We start from the raw sequence: 14,309 nt of genomic DNA, 5'->3' as shown, positions 1-14,309 counted from the left end.
ATCAAACCCCCCAGGCATCAACCTGGCTTCTTTTCTTCTGTCCCACCCTATCTTCTCACTACCAGGCTGTAAATACTGTGTTTTATCTAAGCCTCCACCAAAAGAGAAATGGACAAGCCTGGTGTAATTATTAAACTGGCTTTCATCCCCTTTAATCCTACACAACAATGCCATATTAATGTTTCTAAAACATTCTTCGTTCGTGTCATATTTCTATTGAACTTCTCAGGTGTAAAAGCACTTTCTTAATAGACCTGCAAGTCCAGTCAGTGTATTATTACCCAACAACAGCTTATCCAGTCTCACTCTGAAAACCTCCACTACGAGGAAACTCACTACCCTAAGGCAGTCCATACTAAAACATCTTCAGTTCAACTACTCTTATGGCTTGTTCTCAAGGCCCTGCGACATGGGCCACCCTCCAGCTTAGCAATGCTCTTCCTAAAATAAGATGCCCACAAATGAACACAAATGGTCACAGAGGAAGAAATCAAGAATCCTTGCCTTTTTCTGAACACAATCTTTTCTTTAAATTTTTTTTTTTTTGGGTGAGGCAATCAGGGTTAAGTGACTTGCCTAGGGTCACACAGTTAGTGTCACGTGTCTGAGGCTGGATTTGAACTCAGGTCCTCCTGACTCCAGGGCCAGTGTTCTATCCACTGCACCACCGAGCTGCTCCCACTAACACAATAATCTTAACAGTTAACCTTTACACAGCATTTTAAGGCTTGAACATTGTTTTCCAATATATCTTTGCTCCTTACAACATGACAAAGAAGCAATCATTTTATAAATCAGGAAACAAGCCCAGTGCAGTGATTTGAATATAGTCATACAACTATCAAAAACAGGATTCAAATCCGTGTCTCTGCTTTCTCTAAGTACTGTCAATGTATATTCCATTACATCCCTGTGTCTCAGTGTAGCCTAGCATTACATTAGCTATTTTGCCTACCATGTCACATTAACTCATATAGCTTGTAATCCACTAAAATCTCCAGATCCTTTTCAAACTTCTATATAGTTACAGCTGCTTCATCCCACTTAGGCAGGTTTTTTTTTTTTGTAAGTGTAGAGTTTGACACTTATGCCTGTGTAAATTGTATCTTATTTAAATTCAGCCAATCATTCTAGTCTGTCAAGATCTTTCTGGATCCTAACCCTCATTCATTGTTAGCTATCTCTCCCAGCTATGTGTCATCTGCCAGTTTGGTAAAATACATCTTCAAATTATTCAGTTTGCATATAAAGAAGTGTTTGTTCTCTTCCATCATAGGCCGATTCAAAAATAATGGCAGCTTTAGCTTAATCCTATATACCATTTTTAAGTGGAAGTTCAGAAAAAAAAATTAGAAGTCAATATGGTGCTGAATAAAGACCAGAAGCCAAAATTGCAAAACACCAAATCTATATTTACATCCACATATAATAACATACCTTGACTAAACTAAAATATATCATAAATTAAACGAGTAATGTCTACTGCTTGACAAACTTAAGTTTTAACAATTAAAATAAATCAAACTGGAATGAAATAAATATAAACAAAATTCCAACAAATTGTACCTCTATATAAATGCACTGTTATCTTAAAGGAAAAAAAAATACAAAACCAGTAGTATCCCAATAGTTAATACTGATGGGCAAAAGAGTACTTTGAAGTACAGGGCTGTGGAATTATTGACATTTGTTATGCATTTAAGAAATGTGGTTAAAAAGGAAAAATCTGAAAACCCCTGAAAATTGCAGCATAACATGAACTGATTGTTTTCAAATAGATTTGGTAATTTTTTTTACAAGTTTAAATTTCAGCCCTCTGTCACACAACCCCTTAAGAATTAAATATCCTTACGGCATGCATTCTGTAAGACTCAGCAAATTAGGCAAATATTAGGCCAACCACCTTCCAAATGTGTTCATTTTGAAAAATAGGCTATAAAAAAGTGCAAAACTATGAAAACAAAATCTAGATTATTTACATATGGCTCAGCTTATGAACAGGAAAAAAGGTAAATAGTGTACAATTTCCTGATACACAGCACTTCATTACAATGCCAGTTGACACATCTCTATTAGGTCCCCTTTAACACAGGAGGTAAGACATACATCAAGGATGTCTTATGTTGCATAATGAAAACAAGAGTATTTCTAGGTTTTGCTACTATAGGACATTTACACTTTCTATGTGGAAGAGAAGGGCAGGGTAAAAAAAAAACCAAACAGTGCAAAAATATTTCAAACAGTTTCTTACTAAAATACAACATGGAAGCAAAAGCCATGTATATGCTGAAGTAATAAATCTTCAGCTATAGACTACAAGTAGAGGTAACTATGAGCAAAAGTTAAAATATCCAATAAATCAGTTCTGCTGGCTGGTGGCTGCCTTCCTTTTAAAACCCAAATTGAATGAGCATAGAGAAAAACTTTGTCATTTCAAAACAAACACACACACACACACACACAAGGATGGGGGTAGGGTCGTGATAGAGGAAGGGAAACAATAGATAATCCCTTTTCCACCCCCTCTGCACAGTGGGCAATTTCTGATTCAGAATCAATGTGTCTACAATTAACTTCAATGTGTCTTCAGTTAACTAAGATTCCAGAAACACCAAGAGATTTCTAAATACAAACATAAGATACACCAAAAGTCTTTTATTTTAAAACTGCTTCCCCGTATTTTAATATATTTATAATTTTGCACTCAAATGTTACCAGTTTGAGTAAATATATGACACCTCTAATTTTTTAAAAATGATTTTAGTTTGATAGAAAACAAATTTAAATAAATTCCACGTACTACTTTGTTCACTATTAGTACAGATTTGTCTGCTCAGAGCAAAGGGTTCTCAGTAGAGACATACTTAAAAAATCACACATAACCACCACACCCCATCAAAAAAAAAAAAAAGTCACCAAATAAAGTAGTCTGGTAGTTCCAGGACAATTTACAAACCATGAAACAGCTAGTAACAAGTAATGTATCTCAGCTAACATGCTGAAATAATTTTCAATAAAAAGGAACTGAAAATTCAGAAGTGATCTTATAATATGCAGCATAAACTGGTAGAGATGGTCAATACTTCAGTTAGGTATACTCACATCAATTTGCATAAAGACAACAATGTTAGATTGCCTAGGATTTGATATCATACAAATCATTGGGAATTTGCTTTGAAATAAAACCTATCCTAACTGAAAAAGCACAAGATCAGAAACTGCTCAAAATGTTGAGCTACCTTGGAGGAAGTGAGGGAATAAGGGAGGATGGGGGGTGGGGGGTTAGGGAAAGGAAAGAGAACCACAGTATCTAAACAAGTAAGTTTTCCAACAGATATTTACAAAATTTTACCTGAGGTGCAAGCATTATATACTCCCCCTCCCTCCCCCGATTACTTTTCAGCAGCGCTCAAGTATTCAAAAAACTACTTAATATTTGGTCAATTCTAAAAAAAAATATTATTCAAGGTCAAAATAGAGCTATACGTTCTCCACTTTTCCAACCCAACTTTTCCAACTACAATTTTTATTGCTATTTGGTACAAATTTTAAACAGAACCAACATTATAAAACTGTAGTGTTCTTTATATGTACAGTACAATCACAGCTTATTTCAGTAGCTTTCACCATTCATTTTCTCAAAGGATGAGTTGAAGGTAATTCCACAGAGAATATGTAATTATGTCCTTATAAGACCTGGGGAGGGGTAGAAAAAGAAAACTGATTAAGATGGAATTATACAACAGTGGTAGGGAAAATCTAAAACTGAACAAGACTAAGAAAAGTAGTCAACAAAATTTTAATGGCAATCTAAGCCCAGGTCTTTAAAACTGAGCAAGACTAAGAAAAGTAGTCAACAAAATTTTAATGGCAATCTAAGCCCAGGTCTTTGCAAGTGAATAACGGAAGATGCAATTAGAAATTTCTAAAGTAGAAGTGGAGCTATACATACTTAAATATTTTGTTTCAGACTCATAAGTTAGTTACTTAAGTGGTTAAAGAAAGATTAAACACTTAAATCCAACAGTATTGGCTGAACAGAGGCCAAGGGAAATATGCAATTACCTACATTGCACTTTGAAAGCACAGGCATGAAGATACAAAATTTATAGGAGGGTTAAATATTTAACTCAAAGAATGACATTAAAGGAAAAACTGGAACTTGGTATAATCTTTCTTTGAAAGAATGGAGGCTGAATACTTCTAAAACCTCCTATTTCTAAAAACTCTTTCTAAAGTTGAAAACAGCCAAATAGCAGCTGGGTACAGTAGAATACTGTTCTAACCGACATAGAAGAACAAAGCTAATCACTTGCCTCATAGGCTAATCATATCAGACTGACTATAGAGTATGCTTCATGAGATGTAACATGAACTGCTTTAGCTACATTTGTGTAAGTCATATTGTAGTGCTGTTCTCTACATAGCCCTCTTCAGTCATTCACCCTCATTGTTAAAAGAATCCTTAAGAAGTCCCAAGTAAGTATCATATCCTCTGCCTTATTAAAACACCACTTCAAGTTGCTCTTGGACTACTTTACAGGCAACATTCATTATTTGATTAATGTGATACATGCAATCTAAGAAGAACAAAATTAACTCTCATATTTTACATATTTTTTTAAAATCTACATTCTAGTTACACAATGAATTTTATAAGCTTGTTTAATTTAAAGAAATAAGTAAAGAGCTGGTGAAGCTGAAGGAAAGCTCTTGGCAGTCAATATTGCTCAGAATGTCCAGGGATCTCGATAGGCCTGACCTAATTTCTTAAGTTGGTTTCTTAAAATCCAATTATTTAATTTAAAAATTAGCATCACTTCACTAAACAAACTAGACTTAGCATAAAATAATTACAAATGGGTTTCATTACATTGAATTTTATAGAGAATCAAAGTACACATAACTAAAATATATGCTTACCTTTACCCCGCAAAAAATCAAGTTTTCTTGTCATTTGGTCGATAATGTGTATTAGTAATAAGATTCTCATAGTTTCTTTTTTGCAGCATGCTGTTAGATAACTGTTGATAAGACATGGGCCTTTTTCCTAAGTGAGGAGAAAAAGGTTTGAAAAGGCATTTAGAATTCAACTTAAGCAGGTTTGTTCTCTTATACCTAAGTTAACAGACTTTGTGACTATTTCAAAATAATGCTGATCAATCAGTTCCATACACTTTTCAATAGAGGTACAGTTGAAGAATCTTAAAGGTAGGAGACCTGGGTGTCAAGCTCCAATACTCAGGATCTCAGGGGCTTGCCGAGTTACAGATCTCACAAGATAGATATGAGTAAAGCACTTCAAAAATTTCAAAGCATTTAAAAAGTATGAGCTATTATAAGTTCACATCCTTAATACTGGATATACTACTCAATTGTTGAACTGAAAGAATAGTTTCAAAACAAACTACAAGTCTTTTTAGAACATCTAAAATCAATGAACTCTTTCAAAAAATTCATTTTTCCTTAGGTTTAAAAAAACAATAAAGCTAATAAAGTCCTCTAGGTCCAAGTTAATATCAGCAAGAATTGAAAAGTCCAAAAGTACAATTTTAAAGTTTTAAAGCCTTTCAGTACAAATATGCAACATACACTAATTCAATGGTGCATAAGAAACTGAAAAAGAACTTATATGAAAGCAAGGCTTGCACATTACTAAATTACAGACATTACAATGGTAATATAGAATACAGAAAATACAACTACAAAAAATAACAAAGGACCTTAAGAACATGATTTTTAAAATATGGCCAGTATCTAATTTCAACATTAAGTAGTTTCTATTAGTGAAACAGCTAGAATGGAAAGAACAATGGAACATTAGACATTAGATATTACTTCATGATAGAACCCCTCCAGCCTAACATGTAGAATGGAATAATTTGTTACTGTTGTTCATTCACGTCTGACTCTTTGTGACCCCACAGACCATACTGTCCATGGGGTTTTCCTGGCACTTTGTGGTTTGCCATTTCCTTCTCCAGTGGATTTAAGGCAAACAGATGTTTAAGTGACTTGCCCAGGTTCACATAGCTATTAAGTTTCTGAGACCAGATTTGAACTCAGGTCTTCCTGACTCCAGGCCCAGTGCTCTATCCACTGAACCACAAAGGGGCCTCTAAATAGTAATTAGAATATAGTTAATTCTCTTCTAGTACTGGGAACAAGGAAAGAAGAAATATAGGTCATTTCAAACATCTCATTGTCAATAGCTTCAACCTCCTCCAAATGATTTCTGCTAATGGAAAACCAACTATTAGTTTCCTCAAGAGTTCAATGAGGACTAGCACCTGTGATGTGAGGACTACTCATCCACCTTTGGTGTCCACCTTAACCAACTCTCACCTGTGGCTCCAAGAAGCTACAGTATGCCCAGATGCCACACCCTGGTAAAACCTTCTCGGCAAATGGGCTACACCAGGTTGAGGGTAACAGACAGGTTTTTTTTCAACTATCAATCAACATTTATTAAGCATCTACTATGTGCTAAGCACAGTGCTAAGCACTGGGGATACAATAAGAGGCCAAAAAAAAAAAGTCCCTGACCTCAAGGAGTTCACAACCTAATGGGTAAGACAATACGCAAACAGAGATGTACAAAGCAAGCTATACACAAGGTAAGTAAGAAATAACTAACAGAGGGAAGCCACTGGAGTTGAGGGGTCAGAGAAGGCTTCCTGCAGAAGCAAAGATTTTAACTGGGACTAGAAGGAAGCCAGGGAGGTCAGCAGTCAGAGCAGAGGAGGGACAGCACTGCAGGCATAAGAGACAACCAAAGTGAATGCCCGGAGCCAAAAGATGGAAGTGACTTGTCAGTGGAACAGCTAAGACACCAGTGTCACTGGATCAAAGAGCACACGTCCTAGAGTAAGGTGTAAGAAGACTAGAAGGGGCATGGGGGTTGGGACGGAGGAACAGGCAGCACACTAGGTTATGAAAAATTTTGAATGCCAAACAGGGCATTTTATATTTGATGCTAGTGGCAATGAGGAGCCACTGGGATTTATTTATTTAGTAGTGGGGTGATGTGGTCAGATCTGTGTTTTAGGAAAATCCCACTGATAGCTGAATGGAGGATGGATTGGAGTGAGGAGATTTGAAGCAGGCTGACTCACCAGCTGGCTATTGCAAGAATCAAGCTATGAGGTAATGAGGGCCCGCACTAATGGTATCAGTGTCAAAGGAGAGAAGCGAGGGCCATATTCAGGAGATGTTGCAAAGGCTGAGTGTGGTGAGTGTAATCGACAGGCCTCAGCAATACCTTGGATATTGGGGAAGAAAGGGGGGTGAGAGATAGTGAGGAATTCAGGATGACTCCTAGGCCAAGAGCCTGAGGGGTGGGAGGACGGTATTGCCCTCCACAGTAACTGGGAAAGGAAGGGGCAAGGGGAATAACGAGTTCTGTTTTGGAACTACATAGCCTAACTCTTTCACATCTATTTTAAACAATGAGTAAAAAGAAGTGGAAGCTTTAAATTAAAAGGCAACAAAATTAATATTTCACCAGAATTTTTAAAAAGAAAGTCACTGGAGTGTGTTAAAGCAATTTAATTTGCTATCTCCACCAGATCAATTGGTGTCAGGTTAGACTTGATAGAGTGTTGTCACTGCAGAGGATCCTTAACTTGAAACTAACACAGAGCGAGTGATTTTAAAGTGGGCCTGTCTCTTCAAGGCAGCACAGACCAGTAGAGTTTATATGTAATAACAGAAACCATGTGATTTAATCAAATCTACCAAGTGGAACATGACCCTATGATATCCTGATCTTATATTTAATATGCTACAGAAGCATGTTCAAGAGTCTCTTCATAATGCTGCAATGGGGCAATCAATACTGGCTATAAAAAATAATTTCACTAAAACAAAAACAAAAAGACTCCTACCATTAGGGAAATTTCAACATAATCTATAAGAACACATTAGTGGAAAGTTATTTTGTATTTGTTTCGGCACTAAATAATTATCATTAATAACTGCATGCAAGATACTGTTCAGAATACGAAGTTCTACAACACGAGGATCCCACTTTAGTAGAGGATATAAACAGAGAGGGTATAAATACCTACTCTGTGAGGCAATATGTGAAAAGTGTCATGAGTCCAGCTTAATACATGAAACAGTGCTGGACATAAAATCAGGACTTGGGATCAAATCTTGATTCTGTCACTAAATGGGTAACTACGTACAACGTCACTTTCCCTTTCTATGCCTCACTTCTTTCATTTATAAAATAGGAATATTTGACTAGATGACCGATGAGGTTTGTGGAAACCTCAGGTCTATGATCAAAACCAAACTCATTCTCTTTCCCCCCAAATCCTCCCCCTTCCTAACTTCCCTATTACTTTCCAGGGTACTGCCATTCTCCTAGTTGATCAAACTCACAACCTAGATGTCATCCTCAAATATTCACTCTCTCACATACCTCACCCTCCCATATCCAATAGGCTGTGATTATGCCTTTGTAACATCAGTTACCATATACCGCCCTTCTTTCCTCTGACACTCGACCAGCCTGGTACAAGCCTGAACTACAGCAATAAGCTACTGGTTGCTCTATCTGACACAGCTGTCTCCCCATTTCAGTCCTTCCTCTACGCAGTAGTCAAACTGACCTTCCTAAACTACAATCCTATGTCACTACCTCCTCCCCCACTCAATAAACTCCACTGCTCCCTATAACCTCTAAAACCAAATATAAAATCTTATGTTTGACACTCAAAGCCTTTCATATCCTATCTCCCCCATTTTCCCAGTGTTCTCCACCCACTACCACAATGTACACTTAGATCCAGTGATGCTGGGAGGTTAGTGCTGCCCTCTGTAGTAATATAAAAGGTGATGAGATGAGAGAATTCACCATTCTACAAACAATACCTTCTATTGCAGAGCTTGATGCTTGACTACCACTAGATCCACAAGAACTATAAAGTGGTCCAGGACCATATGGCTCATAGGACTTTAGGACAGTCAGTACATTTGGAGAATCAACTTCATTTGAATTCAGGAGCCCTTGCTTGGTTGGTAACACTGACACAGGTGGACAAGGACAATCCTGAGGTAATAGGTTTGCGATTCTGTTTGGAACACGGTATCTGTTTATATCATATTCTCTTCTGTAATTGGCTACTGTTGCAGAATCAAGTTCAAGAGTAACTACATTAGATTTCATTCTTTTTGAAGATGGTTCACCAAATTCCACATTGACATTGCCTACATTTCGACTGCAAAAATATTCTCTTCCTTGATTACTAGACCATGGAGAGTCACTTTTAAGAGGATAGTCAAAGGAACCATTGACATTATTGCCTACTATGCCAGGTTGAGGAGATATGCTTAGAGATTTTAATTTTGTTTCTGGTCTTTTTATTCTGTCAGGGACTGGAGAAGCACTGGTTTTAGAATGCATCTCCGACTGCTGTCTAATCACACCTGCTTGAGCTCCAATATTCTGTTGTGGTCTGTGAGACTTCAGGTTACTTGGGGCTAAAGTGCTAGAGTCTATTCCTGAAGAAAGTGGAACTTTGCTGGGTAAGGGTGGGCACTGCTTAGCTTTATCTGGCTGCAGCGACTTTGACTGAGTTGCTAGAGAAATCTTAGATTTATGTGAACTGGCAGATAAGGGAGGCACATCTTTTCCAAGTAAAGCTGGTGGGCATCCAGTGCGCCTACTTTTGACTGAAGACTTATTTCTACCATTTTTATGAATGTCAGGATTGTATTTGTGCATTAATCTCTGATGCATCATTAGAACTTCTGGGTAAAATGTTCTATAAGTACAAAATGGGCAGGTGCTTGTTGCTAATAAACCTCTGCTGACAGAAACAGCTGCACATTCTTGGGTAGACCCAATGGATAAATTCAAAGGCTTTTCCTCAAAGTCCATGTTTGGTTTATGTTTGCAGTTAGGAGTACTCTCTTTTATTTCATCTATGTTATTTACTTCACTTTCATGGTTTGTAGTATCTCCTCTGCCAGAAAGACCATCCTTCTCTGTTTTACAAACAGGGCTGTTTGCCTGAGGTTCAATTACTGATTTCTTTTTTAATTTGTCCAAGTATGGAGTGACTACACTTTTGTTCATTTTATTAGCACTGTCATCAACCGTATTTTTACTGGAATCCTGAGTATCCTTGTTTATGGTTGAATGTACACTTCCCAAAACATTTTGAAAGGCAGAAGGCATTTCTTTATGTTGTTTTGCAGGTGTACAGCCTTTAGTATCTTTGGCACCATCAAAAAACCTTTTCAAATTTTTGGTTTGAGCACCATCAGTTGTTAATATCATATCTTCAGTTTCCCGACTCAGTAGCGAGCTTTTGCCATCATTCTTTACTTCAGTGGTAATATCAATTTGCTTGTCCTTGTGATGTCTCTCTAAATGATACCTCAGAGAGGTTTTCTGAGCTGCAGCATATTCACAAAATTCACATTTGTATGGTTTTTCACCTGAAACAATATTTTAAAATATCAATATAATACAAAATGTGAAAAACATTTTTAAAACCTTTAAAATACATTTTGAAATAAACTGTATATTTTAAACCAGAGTTGTTGGTTCAAAAAATGCAGAATTATTATTGTTTTTCCTATTCAATAAGAATTTTGTTAAGTCTGACCAGATATGCCCCAAGAGACCAAGTTTTTTCTATCTTGTTTTGTTTTTAGGTCAACTATATTGAGTAGTTGAGGTCTTGCATAAAATCTTCAAAAAGAAACAATGTCAGAAAGAGGACAGCCAAAGAATTATGTGTATATTTGCCCTTTACCTCCAATCTAAACTATCTAATATATTAAAAATGCAACATTTTAGTTAAGCAATTGAAACTGAATACTAGCTTAATCTAGGGCAAAGTGGCAATTTGAAAATAGGATGGAAGACTACTCTCATTTCATATTAATCCAAAAGCCACAAAAAGAAACATTAAAAAGTTTGAGGCTAAAGATATTAGAGAGCATTAATGAGGTTAAGAGCTGGAATGTAGATTTAATGAATTTGTAAAAGAATTTCAAAATAAATAATGGAATGCAGTTCATGGAATCATACTAAAAAGGAAGGACCACTGACCCACCAAATGCAATGTAAAATTAAGTTATTATTTATCCTTAGAGATTATTAGTTTTTTATAGCAAAAGTGGTAAGAAAACTAGATCAAAACAGGTTATTTTTACCAAAAGTAATAACTGAACGGATATCTAAGAAAGAAAATTCTAGAAGTTACCTGTATGAGTTCTGAGATGAATATTGAGGTAATAATTTGAACGGAAATACTTTCCGCAATAGCTACACTCTCTGGATGAAGCAAGATGTTTAATTTTTCCTCTTTCCAAGCCATCTTCATTTTTATCTTAAACAAAAATATTTATATTAGTTAAGGAAATAGCTGAGGCACATGAGTAAAGTATGTTGATAAATTACAAACTAACTATTCTAGCTATTACTAGCAATTTTCATTAAAACAATTCTTTCTTTAGTGACAATGTAGTATTAAAAAAAACTCAAAATTTTCTAAACATTATTGTGACATTTTATTACAGGAAAATATACTGGGTATATAATGTGTGTATGTGTGCATGTGCACTTATTGATATGATAACACAGCACACAACAGAAAAGACACGGTTCCTTGTGCTTTTATAAGTATATGATAGCTAATGGGTTTTAAAATATAGTCTTCTTTTCTCTAAATATTAGTAACTGAAATAGAAATGAGATCTGGCAAACAGATTGCAGAAAACACTTTGTGGCTGGAAAAGAGAACTGCTTCCTCACTCAGAATGAAAAATTTAGAAAATAAATCATGCCAGTAAATTACCAATCCTTCCTTTCCCAGGCACAGAAAGAAATCCATTTCTTATCTAAGATCAACCAATAAGTTACCACTAGAGGGTAGTAAGTGCAACTTAAATCTTTAGCAAGAAAGAAAAACTGAATGTGTTAAGCAAAATAGGCAAAATTTAAATAAAAATTTTAAAACACTGATCTGCACAAAATATCCCTCACTAAACCAAATACTGCTCTCCAAACTGAATCAAATAGTTTATTGACTTCTTTTCAGTATATTAAACTGTAAGACTGAAATAGTAGTCCACCACAAAACTGTTCTTGCTTATTTTTCTCCTTCAGGAAAGTACTTCTTAAAAACAGTACTATTTACCATATATATTTGGAGGCACTCTATACAAAGAAATGTCATTGATTACAAAAACCAGGCTCTCCAGTTCAACACAAAAATTTTTTTCCCTCCCTATAACAACTTCTGGACTCTAAGCAATTCTCACCCCCCCCCTTTTTTTTTTCAAATCACAACTGATACAACATTCTACTACCACAATGATAGGCCAATTCCCTAAGATTAAACCACTGTAACAAAATCCAACTTCAAGTTACACTGCTCATTTTGCCTGAAGAAAATTTATTTCTTTGATGTCTTATCTCTGCTACACATCTAACTTAAAAGATTCTTAATATTTAACATCATATATGTATATGCACATATTTATCTATATATGTATATATCTATATATAGATATGGTCCAAAATATTTTATTGTTTAAAGTAGTATCAAGCAACAGTGATGAAATTAGGCTAAAACACCACTCAAAACTCTTTTGGTATATAATGAAGAGAGCCTTGATTATGCGACCCTGAACCAATCATCTTTAAACTCTCTAGGTCTCAATTTCCTACCTTGTCAAACTAAGGAGCTGGTCCCTTCCAGCTCAAAATTAATGACCTTATGAGGTATCATATTAAGATTATAATATGCTTTGGGTTCTAGAAAAAACCATAGGAATCATAGGTTGGTATTACAGTTAAGACTCATAACTGAAAGCATCACTTAGTAACACAAGACTTTTCTTGGAGAATGAAATGATATGGACACAAAAGAACAAACCCCTTAAGTTGAAAGAGCCAATCTAGTAATTCTATTGGTGTCATATGAAATTATCTAGTTAAACTTTTACAATTTCTCATTTCAAGCTGTGTATCAGGATTTACTTACTATACATTGCAACTTCTTCTAAATTATACAAGTTTCCAAATAATATTGAATATGCTAATATTTTTAAAAACACAACATTGGTTACCAGGATTTTTAAAAAACACAATCACAGTTTGTGTTTTGATTTTTAAGAACTCAAATACTTTATTTATACCATCTCACGTATACTATGAAGTAGCAAAAATTTCGAGTATCATCGATCCTATTTTACAATTAGAGAAACAGGTTCAGAGATATTATGCCTCACCATGGGTCATTAAGTAAGCCAATAGCAGAATTAGAACTAACTTATGGTTCTTATCACTTTAAGTACTATTTTTCAAATGTGTACTACAGGAGACCCAAAACAGTATCTAAACAATTTATAGTCATCTTCTATGCCACACATCAACTACAAATTACAGAACTGAGCACTGATTAGGAAAGAGGAATAATGTTCCTTCTAGCAAACTCACATTCCCATTATATTTCTAGATCATACTCAAAACTCAGAATGTTAGTGACATGGTAGTACAGTAGAAAGGTCATTGTTTCTAAAGTCAGAACACCTGAACTCAAAATCCCAGTCTCCACTACTTAATAGCTATAGGAACTTGTGCAAGTCACTAAACCAGTTTTCTGATCTGGAAAATGAGGGAGTTGGGCTAAGTAATCTTTAAAGCCCTTTACAATTCGAAATCCTATGATCACAATTATTGCTGTATTAATGTCAGGGCTGGTTTAATTTAAGTGAGCCTTTTGTCCTTATTTGGTGGCTATTCAAAAATCAAGTGTTTACTAAAGCTGGAAAAGTAATTCTGTGCTTATAGTTTTGTTTACAAGGTAGAATAAAGTTTTAAGAAATATCTTTTTGAGCTCTGAGACAATCTGATAAAAAATTGGATTAATTCATCAATTTTTGATGGTTATTAGTTTCCAAGAATCTACCGTATTTCCCCTCATATACAAAGGATGGTGCTAGTGCTTAAGTTGTTTTTCCCATAATGGTGCTGTTTTTGTGTGACACCTTTGTCAATTCTCATCGTGATAACTGTCACATATTTGTTGGACAGCTGGCTAGAATTGGAAGTGTGTATAATCTGTTTACTAAAAAAACAAATAAAGATAATTTCTTTTAAAAAGACAAAATCATGAATTCTGGAAAATGAAAATAACAGCGCCATCCCCACTTGACACTGATCATATCCATGCTTTTAATCCTTTATGTATACCAGCAAAACAAGAAAAACAATTTCAGAGCTAGAAGGAATTAAAACACATTCATTCTAATTCATTTTACAAATTAAATTAGGCCTCAGA

The 14,309-nt window shown here is 35.3% G+C and overlaps 1 protein-coding gene across 1 annotated transcript in view; it reads right to left on the bottom strand.

The window, feature by feature from the left end:
• Positions 1-1,404: 1,404 nt before the first annotated feature.
• The window catches only part of ZNF217 (zinc finger protein 217), a 29,228-nt gene continuing 16,323 nt past the window's right edge, over positions 1,405-14,309 (bottom strand). Inside the window, exons 3-6 of the mRNA XM_027850764.1 lie at positions 11,226-11,351; positions 8,881-10,452; positions 4,924-5,050; positions 1,405-3,696 (exon numbers count right to left, since the gene is read on the bottom strand). Coding sequence (XP_027706565.1) covers positions 4,941-5,050; positions 8,881-10,452; positions 11,226-11,351 — 1,808 coding nt within the window. The 3' untranslated portion in view covers positions 1,405-3,696; positions 4,924-4,940. The remainder of the gene's footprint in view (positions 3,697-4,923; positions 5,051-8,880; positions 10,453-11,225; positions 11,352-14,309) is intronic.

Source organism: Vombatus ursinus, unplaced genomic scaffold (assembly GCF_900497805.2).
Source record: "Vombatus ursinus unplaced genomic scaffold, bare-nosed wombat genome assembly UNPS02000580.1, whole genome shotgun sequence".
NCBI lineage: Eukaryota > Metazoa > Chordata > Mammalia > Diprotodontia > Vombatidae > Vombatus > Vombatus ursinus.
The sequence above is the reverse complement of the archived record's forward strand: the minus strand, read 5'-3'. Positions and strand labels throughout refer to the sequence as shown.